This window comes from Colobus angolensis, unplaced genomic scaffold (assembly GCF_000951035.1).
Source record: "Colobus angolensis palliatus isolate OR3802 unplaced genomic scaffold, Cang.pa_1.0 Scaffold78, whole genome shotgun sequence".
NCBI lineage: Eukaryota > Metazoa > Chordata > Mammalia > Primates > Cercopithecidae > Colobus > Colobus angolensis.
Window position 1 is genome coordinate 5,733,351 of NW_012121598.1, and position 10,317 is coordinate 5,743,667.

Genomic DNA, 10,317 nt, shown 5'->3' on the forward strand with positions numbered 1-10,317 from the left:
TTTTGTATTTTTAGTAGAGACAGGGTTTTGCCATGTTGGTCAGGCTGGTCTCGAACTCCCGTCCTCAGGTGATCCACCTGCCTCGGCCTTCCAAAGTGCTGGGATTATAGGTGTGAGCCACCGTGCCTGGCTGAATTAGGAAATTTTCTAATCAATTTTTCTCCAAACATGTCAGACTTGTTTTCCATAAGGTTGTTATAAATTCAGTAGTCACCAAATTTATACACATAAAAATGAAGTCATTCATTCATTCAACAAATAATTACATATTGACCATAAGTCAGAAACTCATGTAGGCGTGAGAATGTAGTAGTGAACAAATCAGACAAGGTCCCTGACTTCAGTGAGTTTATATTCTAGTGGGTGACAAAAAAATAAGCGAACAGAAAAATAACAGAATTATAAGCAGCAAAAAGTGCCTTGAAGGCAGGGTGCAGTGGCTCATGCCTATAATCCCAGCACTTTCCAAGGCCAAGGTGGGAGAATCATTTGAGGTTAGGAGTTCAAGAGCAGCCTGGCCAACATGGTGAAGTCTCTCATCTCTACAAAAAATACACAAATTAGCCAGGTGTGGTGGTGCGTCCTGTTGTCCCACCTACTCAGAAGGCTGAGGTGGGAGGATTGTTTGTGCCCCAGGAGGCAGAGATTGCAGTGACCCAAGATCATGCCACTGCACTTCAGTCTGGGCAGAAGAGTGAGATCCTGTCTCAAAACAAAAATAAAATAAGTGCTTTGAAGAAAACAGTGTAGTGAATTATAATGAGGGACAGATGGAAGATGGTATAGGGTGATTGTTTCAAACAGGTCTGGGCAGGAAAGCCAGAGGAAGAGATTTGAGTAAATACCTGAATATTGAGAAGTGAACTATCAAAGCTCTAGGAGGAGTTTTCTAGGCAGAGGGAGGGTTAACTGCAGACTGCCAGAAGGAAATGGACTTAGTGTGCTTTGAGAATGGTAAGAAGACAGGGTGGTTTCTGCAAGGTGAATGAGAGGAAAACTAGTAGAAATTAAGCTCAAACAGCAGTTAATGTCCAAGATTGTCAGCTACAGCGTGTGGGCCAAATCTGGCCTGCTGCCTGTTTTTGTAAGTAGTTTTACTGGAATGCAGTCACACTCATTTGTTTACAGTCTATGGTTATTTCCGCACCACGATGGTAGAATTGGGTAGCTGGGACAGACCACATGGCCTACATAGCCTAAAATATTTGCTACCTTGCCCTTTACAAAAGTTTACTGATCTTTATTTAAAAGATACAAGCTATGATGAGAAGTACAGATACAATACAAATCCACTGGAAGGTTTTAAGCAGTCTCAAGAGAGAAACATCATCAGATTTGTTTCAAGAACTATTCTGATGACTATGTAAAATCTTGTGAGATAATGGGTGGCAGCAATCCAGGAAACAAGGTGCTAGCCATGAAGACAGAGAAGAGCAGATGAATTCTAGGGAGATTTCAGAATTAGAACAGACAGAATTTGATGAATTGGCTATGAAGGGCAAGGGAAAAGAAGAATTGGATAGTTTTAGGTTTTGGGCTTGAGCAATTGGGTAACCATTAATGAGATGGGGAAACAGAGTTCTATGTAGGGTGGGAGATGTAAATCAAGAATTTTGGATTGGACACATTACTAAAGATGCTTTATAGCAAGTCTGCCCGATCCTCGGCCCAGAGGCCATATGCAGCCCAACACAAATTCATAAACTTTCTTACAATATGATGGCATTTTTTGCAATTTTTCTTAAAAGCTCATCAGCTATGGTAGTGATAGTGTATTTTATGTGTGGCCCGAGACAATTCTTCTTTTTTCTTAGATAAGGTCTTGTTGCTGCCCAGGCAGAAGTGCGGTGGCACAATCTCAGCTCACTGAAACCTCCACCTCCTGGGTTCAAGTGATTCTTGTGCCTCAGCCTCACCAAGTAGCTGGGATTACAGGCCTGTGACACCACACATGGCCAATTTTTATATTTTCAGCAGAGACTGGTTTTTGCCATATTGGCAAAGCTGGTTTTGAACTCCTGGCCTCAAGTGATCTGCCCACTTTGGCCTCCCAAAGTGCTGAGATTATAGACATGAGCCATGGTGCCTGCCCAACAATTTTTCTTCCAATTTGGCCCAGGGAAGCCAAATGGTTGGACCCCTCTGCTTCAGCCTGGGTGGCAGAGTGAGACCCTGTCTCAAAAAATAACATAAAATAAAAATAAAAATAAAATAAATAAAATAAAATAAAACAAAATAAAATAAAATGAAATAGTATCCAAGTAGAAATATAGGTAGCTGAACAGAAACAGGAGCTTGGGAAATAAATCTCCAGATAAATTTGCTATGATCAGTATATAACCATATTTATAGGTATGGGACAGGAAGAAATCACTTAAGAAGTTACGGACATATATGAAAATAGTTGCAGAACTGGAAACAATGCAGTAACATCAACATTATAAACTAACCAAATCATGCATAAACATATATATATGTATGTTTCTTTTTAGTTCCTCAAAAAAAAAAAGATACATGTGCAGAACATGCAGGTTTGTTACATAGGTATATGTGTGCCATGGTGTAAACCCTTGTATTTTTATCTCCATATAAAATACAACTGATACTCAGAATATAAACTAATTTTTTATTTTTTTAAAAATAAAAATATGTGACCTCACTGAATCATAAACTGTTAATTTTAATCTAAGACACAGCCTATATTAAATAATCCAAACACATATTTGCAAATACATGAATTATTTTTGATAAATTTTAAATTCAAGACTATGTTGTACAAGCTAATCTGCAATTACTGTACAAAGAACAGTGGAAACACAATTATAGCTCATCTTAAGTATGTTGTTAACTAGTAAGTGTATCAATGAGCAAGACATCTCAACTTTAATTATATAATCCAGAAAATGAAGGATCTGGGCCAGATTGCTTTTTTTTTTTGAGATGGAGTCTCTCTTGTCTCGCAGTGGTGTGATCTCTGTTCACTGCAACCTCTGCCTCTAGGATTCCAGCAATTTGCCTGCCTCAGCCTCCCAAGTAGCTGGGATTACAGGCATCTACCACCACGCCCAGCTAATTTTTGTATTTTTAGTAGAGACAGGGTTTCACCATGTTGGCTAGGCTGGTCTTGAATTCCTGACCTAAAATGATCTGCCTTCCTCGGCCTCCCAAAGTGCTGGGATTACAGGGATAAGCCACCGTGCTGGCTTAAAAAATGGAAACTGTTTAGATTTAAAACAAAACCAAGAACTTAATTATATGCTGTCTACAAGAAACCCACCTTAAATATAATTATATATAGATATGTGTGTGTATGTTTTGAAAAAATGATTGGCAAAAGGTATATGATGAAAACATTAATCAAAAGATAGCTGGAGTGGTTAGAAAAAGCATACCTCAAAATAAGGAAAATTACCATGATATTATTAATACACAATGATAAAATGATCAATTCACCAAGAAGACATTAACAATAGTATATGTGTATGCATCTAAGAACAACGCCTCAAAACACATGAAGGAAAAACTGATAGAACTGAAAAGCAAGACAGACAAATCCAATTATACTTGGAGACCTCCTTTCTAGTTAATCAATAGAACTAACACGCAGAAACCAGCAAGGATATCAGAAATCTGAACACTAGCAACAAACTTTCCTTAATTAATATTTACAGAATACTCCATCCAACAATAGCAGAATATATATTACTTTCCAAAGCACATGGAATGATCAGAGACCATAAACTTATTTATTTATTTTTTTTTTGGAGACAGAGTCTTGCTCTGTCACCCAGGCTGGAGTGCAGTGGTGTGATCTTGGCTCATTGCAACCTGTCTCCCAGGTCCCAGTGATTCTCCTGCCTTCACCTACTGAGTAGCTGGGATCACAGGCACCCACCACCACATCCAGCTAATTTTTGTATTTTTTAGTAGAGACCGGGTTTCACTATGTTGGCCAGGTTGGTCTCGACCTCCTGACTTCAGGTGATCCACCCACCTCGGCCTCCCAAAGTGCTGGGATTACAGGTGTGAGCCACCAAACCCAGCTCCATAAACCTGTAAAGTTAAAAAAAATTTAACTGAAATAGTACAAAGTATGTTTCTCTTATAATAGAATTAAGTAAGAAATCAATAAAAGACATTTGGAAAACTTAAAAGAACTAAACAAGACACTTCTAAACAATCCATACATTGAAGAGGAAATAACTGAAATCATAACTATTTTAAAGTAAATAAAAATGAAAAAAAAATATACCCAAATTTGAGGGACGGAGCTAAAACAATGCTTAGAGGGAAAATTATAGCACTAAATCTCTTGTTAGAAATAAAGATCTGAGGCCAGGTGTGGTGGCTTACGCCTGTAATCCCAGCACTTTGGGAGGCTGAGGCAGGCAGATCACGAGGTCAAGAGATCAAGACCATCCTGGCCAACATGGTGAAACCCTGACTCTACTAAAAATACAAAATTAGCTGGGTGTGGTGGCATGCACCTATAGTGCCAGCTACTCAAGAGGCTGAGGCAGGAGAATCGTTTGAACCTGGGAGGTGGAGGGTGAAGTGAGCAGAGATTACGCCACTGCACTCCAGCCTGGCGACACAGTGAGACTCCATCTCAAAAATAAATAAATAAATAAATAAATAAATAAATAAATAAATAAATAAATAAATAAAATAAAGATCTGAGAATCAGTAATTTAAGTTTCTACTTTAATAAACTAGAAAAAGAACAAACTAAACCTAAAGCAAGTATAAACATGGAAATAATAAAAAGAATAAATCAAATAGATTTAAAACAGAAAAGCAATAGAGTAAAACAATAAAAAAGAAAACTGATTCTTTGAAGGTATCAATAACACTGATAAACCTCTAGCCAGGCTGATCAAGAAACAAAGAGCACAGACACAAACTGCGATAGGGAAAAAGAGGATTTGCCACAGACCTAACGGGTATTAAAAAGATAGTAAGGTAACAGCATAAATCACTTTATGCCCCCAAATTTGACAATTAAAAAGAAATAGACCAATTCCTTAAAAGACACAAACTACCAAAACTCACTCAAGAAGAAGTTGATAACCAACAGTCCTATCTGTATTAAAGAAATTAAATGCTTAGCTTTAAGACTATGTGACAAAGAAACTTCAGGCCAAGACGGTTTGACTGGACAATCCTATCAAACATTTATGGTAAGGACAATATCAATTCTATACAATCTATTCCCGAAAACAGAACTTTTAAAATAAGTATTATCCTAATAGTAAAAGAAAACGTAATGCCCCATAAAACAAACCTACCACAGACCAATATTCTTCATGAACATAGATGCAAAATCCTCAACATATTATTAAAAACTGAATCTAACAATAAATAAAAAAGATATTTATCACAACAAAATGTGGTTTGTCCTAGGAATGCAAGACTGGTTCAACATTAAAAAAATAAATTGATGTAATACACTATATTAACCTATTAAAGGAGAAAAACTACATGATCATACCAAAAGATGCAGGAAAAAACCATCTGACGAAATTCAATATCCATTCAAGATAAACATTCTCAAGAAACAAGGAGTAGGAAATTTCTTCGGCCTTATAAAGTGCATCTACAAAATCCTTACGGTTAACATCATCTTAATGGTGAAAAGACAGAATGCTTTCCCCTGACATCAGAAACAAAGCAAATATGTTGACTCTCACTACACACATTCTATACTGTGCTGGAAATCCTTGCCAGTGCAAAAAGTCAAGGAAAAAAAAAAAAAAAGATACTACAGGTTGAAAAGAAACTGTCTTTACTGTCTACAGAAAAAAATCCCGAGAAGTCTATTACGAAAAGTTCCTAAAAAAGAGTTAAGCAAGGTTGCAGGGACATAAGCAAAACAAAAAAAAAAAAAAAAAAAAAAGGGCATTTCTGCATACTAGCAATAAATAAAAAACAAATTTAAAAAAATAGTACAATTTACATACCTAATAATGCTTATTATATGGCTGGGACTAAGTATCTCACAAAACCAACTCGTTAAGTCCTCAAAAAATCCTTGGTGATGGAGGTATTCTCTGGAGCCATGCATACTGGCTCTCAAGTCTAAGCTCCTAACTACATTACTGGTCATACAAAGTGGGACTTTCAAAAATACACAAGGGCTGGACATGATGGCTCATGCCTGTAATCCTAGCACTTTGTGAGGCCGAGGCAGGTGGATCGCTTAAACCCAGGAATTTGAGACCAGCCTGGGTGACATGGCAAAACCCCATCTTTACAAAAAAAAGAAAAAAAGAAAAATTAGCCAGGTGTTGTGGCATGTGCCTGTAGTCCCAGCTACGTGGGAGGCTGAGGTTGGAGGATAACTTGGTGGAAGTTGCAGTGAGCTGAGATCGTGCCACTGAACTCGAGCCTGAGCAACAGAGTGAGACCTTGTCTCAAAAACAAACAAACAAACAGCTCAAGGGTGGGCCCCAGGCATGTGTAATTTTTTAAAAAATTTAATTTTTAAAAGAGACAGGGTCTCACTATGTTGCCCAGGCTGAAGAAGGTACTACAGCTTTGAACTCCTGAGCTCAAGCGATCCTCTGGTATCAGCCTCCTGAGTAGCTGGGACTACAGGCATGTGTCACTGCTCCTGGCAGGGTAATTTTTTTTAAAGTATCACAGGGGACTATGATGCATATCAAAGAGACACAACCACGGGTTTGTGCTTTAACTTATGATTAAATAATAACTTGTAATTCACCACATACAAAGATGATGTTAATATCATGAGACAATATATTTACAGTTCCTGTTCCTGCTTGATCAAATAGCCTTTTCTCAATTCTTCTGCAAGGATAACTTGAAAGTCTATTCATTCTCCAAGTAAAGGCAAATATGTTAGTTTCCCAGGATCATTCCCTGACCTGGGTTTGAGTTAAGGGACCTGCTTACATGTTCTATAGCACTCTGTTCTGTTTTTCTGTCTCTCTTGGCATTTATCGGTCCTGTAACTCCCTGCTAATCTTGTCAATATTCAACATTAGGCTAAATTCCATGAGGGCAGGGACATACCTGTCTGGTTCGATATTCTACTTTCAACACCTAGCACAATTCCTGGCATTCTGCAGACACATAATATATTACATGAATGAACTTTGTATAAAGAAAGAAAACACAGATTCATTTATAACCAACAATATGTATTTGCAAAGGAGCTGCTGAAGCTGGCACAATTAGACACCATTACATTAAACCTTTGTACCTCTGGCCTTATGAGGTACTGTAGTAACCAAGTTTTGTTAACAATTTATATGCTATAACTGATTAAGACATTTTTTACCTGGAAGTTTAAGCTTTCTACAGCAAGAATTACAGTGATGTTTTGCTCTGAAGTTTTTAATTGCATCTTCGCCTAGATTTGCTGGGCCAAAAACCATGTCACAGGATCTGCAGAATTGGTAATTTAAAAAAAACAACAACAACAAAAAAAGGGACAGTTTATGCAGGTACAAATGTAAAATGTGAAATTATGCCTTAATAAAATAGTTAAAACTTATTACCTCTTTTCTTCTGCTTTTATCACAGATGGGTCAGTCAAATTTTCACCAACACCTTTGAATATGTATATAAAAAAGACAAATAATTTACATTATATAATTGACATAAACACTGACATCTGCATAATAAAAATCATCTTAAGAGATGTTATAGTATCGCCAATCATTATAATGTTAAACTATTCAAAGGAGTGTAGTTCTTCTCTTTTGGTATTTCATAACTTGATTTATGACCCTGGCATTCTACCAGGGAGAGGCATAGCTCCTTGTAATGTGAATAAGAGTTAAACATCAGAGTTGGTAGGTAGGCATATAAGTTCCTTATCCTATGGTGCCAAGTACGCAAATACCTCCTGGTAAAAGGTCTGGTCAATCTGTCCTTGTTTCATCTTAGTTAGCAAAGAACAATTTGGTACATGAAGGAATAATCCATAGGACTTTAAAAGTGTTTGGGATTGGCCAGGCGCAGTGGCTCACGCCTGTAATCACAGCACTGTGGGCGGCCGAGGTGGGTGGATCACCTGAGGTCAGGAGTTCGAGACCAGCCTGACCAACATGGTGAAACCTCATCTCTACTAAAAATACAAAAAATAAAAAGTTAGCCGGGTGTGGTGGGGAGCGCCTGTAGTTCTAGTTCCTTTGGGGAGGCTGAAATGGGAGAATTGCTTGAACCCAGGAGGCGGAGGTTGCAGTGAGCTGAAACTGTACTACTGCACTCCAGCCTGGGCAATGGAGATTCGTCTCAGAAAAAAAAAAGTGTTTGGGATTTAAGGGAAAAAAACACACACATTAATACATATCACATTTTCTTGCAAAACATTCATGTAACATAAAGAGTAAGACTGTGAAAATCTTTCTTCACCTCCAACCCTCTCCAGAAGTATTATGATTAAATCCTTCCAGTCTCGCATATATTCATGTGTGTATATATAAACACATACACACACACACACATATACACACACACAACACCTACTGATATTTTGAATAATCACAAATATTTAACCCATTAGAACACAATCTAATAAAATGGTTTAATTTCACAAAAGGAAAAACCAGAATTAAACATGATACTATTTTCCATCCAATAGAATGGCAAACATTAAGAATATTCAATACTGGAAAGACTGTAGAGAAGCGGGAACTTCCGTAGAATGCTGAGTATGATTTCTGATAAGCTTTTGGGAAAATAATCCGGCAGTTGTTATTAAAATTAAAATTGGGCCAGGCGCAGTGGCTCACACCTGTAATCCCAGCACTTTGGGAGGCCGAGGCGGGCAGATCACGAGGTCAGGAGATCGAGACCGTCTTGGCGAACACGGTGAAACCCCATCTCTACTAAAAACACAAAAAAATTAGCCAGACGTGGTGGTGGGCGCCTGTAGTTCCAGCTTCTACGGAGGCTGAGGCAGCAGAATGGCATGAACCCGGGAGGCGGAGCTTGCAGCGAGCTGAGATTGCGCCACTGCACTCCAGCCTGGGCGACAGAGCGAGACTCCGTCTCCAAAAAAAAAAAAAAATGAAATAAAAAATAAAATTAAAATTGTACTCATCTCTTTTCTAAGTCAATTTAGGAACTTACTTTATGGAAATAAAAGTAGCAGTGCATGAGTATGGTTTGCTGCAAGCACTGTTTGTAGAAGCAAAAAACTAAAAGTAGATCGAATGTCTATCAACACAGATGTAAATCATGCTATAGCTGCTACACTGTAGATATCATGCAGCTACTACAGAAATAACTCTAGAAAATGTCCATGATACATTGTTAGGCAGAAAAAAAAAGTGAAAAAAAAAATTCTCATGATACCAGTTGGGGTAAAACCAGCACAACAAAACTAACAAAAAAGAAAGAAAAAAGTCTCCATTTGTGTTTATTATGTCTTCACAGTAGTAGAGAATAAAAAAGATGGGAACACTTTGTTCTTTACATATTGCTACATTGTTTAACTTGTAGTAATCATCTAATATATTGCTATGTAAAAATTGTTCAATAAACATTATGTTGAGATGGAATCTACTCGGTGAAGATGCCGTGAACATTCTTCAAATCACAATAAGGGATTTAGAATATCACATGAACTTTGTTGATAAAGCAGCAGGGTTTGAGAGGGTTCACTCCAATACTGAAAGAAGTTCCACTGTGGGTAAAACGCTATCAAATGGCATTGCATGCTACAGAAAAATCTTTCATGAAAGGAAGAATCAATCAATGTGGCAAACTTCATTGTGGCCAGAGAGTGGCTCATGCCTGTAATCCTAGCACTGTGGGAGGACTGCTTGAGGCCAGGAGTTCAAGGCTAGCCTGACCTACCTAGTTAAGACACTCATCTTTACAAAAAATTTTTAAAATTAGCTGCGTGCAGTAACATGAGCTTGTAGTTCCAGCTATGCAGGAGGCTGAGGCAGGAGGATGGGCTTGAGCCCAAGGAGTTGGAGGTTGCAGTGAGTTGTGATTGAGCTACTGCACTCCAGCCTGGGCAACAGAAAGAGACCCTGCCTCTATTTTTAAAAAAAGAAAGAAAAAGAAATTGCTGCAGTCATCGCAAACTTCGGCAACTACCAGTTAGTTAGCAGTCATCAACATGGAGGCCACACCCTTCACCAGGAAAAAGATTACAATTTGATGAAGGCTTAGATGATTCTTACTATTTTTTAACAATAAAGTATTTTTAAATTAAGGTACGTACACTGTTCTTCATACACAATGCCATCACACACTGTAGACTACAGTATAGTGTAAATATAACTTTTTTTTTTTTTCTGAGACGGAGTCTTGCTGTGTCGCCCAGGCTGGAGT

The 10,317-nt window shown here is 37.9% G+C and overlaps 1 protein-coding gene across 1 annotated transcript in view; it reads right to left on the reverse strand.

The window, feature by feature from the left end:
* The window catches only part of TRPM7 (transient receptor potential cation channel, subfamily M, member 7), a 146,949-nt gene that overhangs the window by 5,334 nt on the left and 131,298 nt on the right, over window positions 1-10,317 (reverse strand). The window contains exons 38-39 of the mRNA XM_011928654.1: window positions 7,524-7,575; window positions 7,304-7,410 (exon numbers count right to left, since the gene is read on the reverse strand). Coding sequence (XP_011784044.1) covers window positions 7,304-7,410; window positions 7,524-7,575 — 159 coding nt within the window. The remainder of the gene's footprint in view (window positions 1-7,303; window positions 7,411-7,523; window positions 7,576-10,317) is intronic.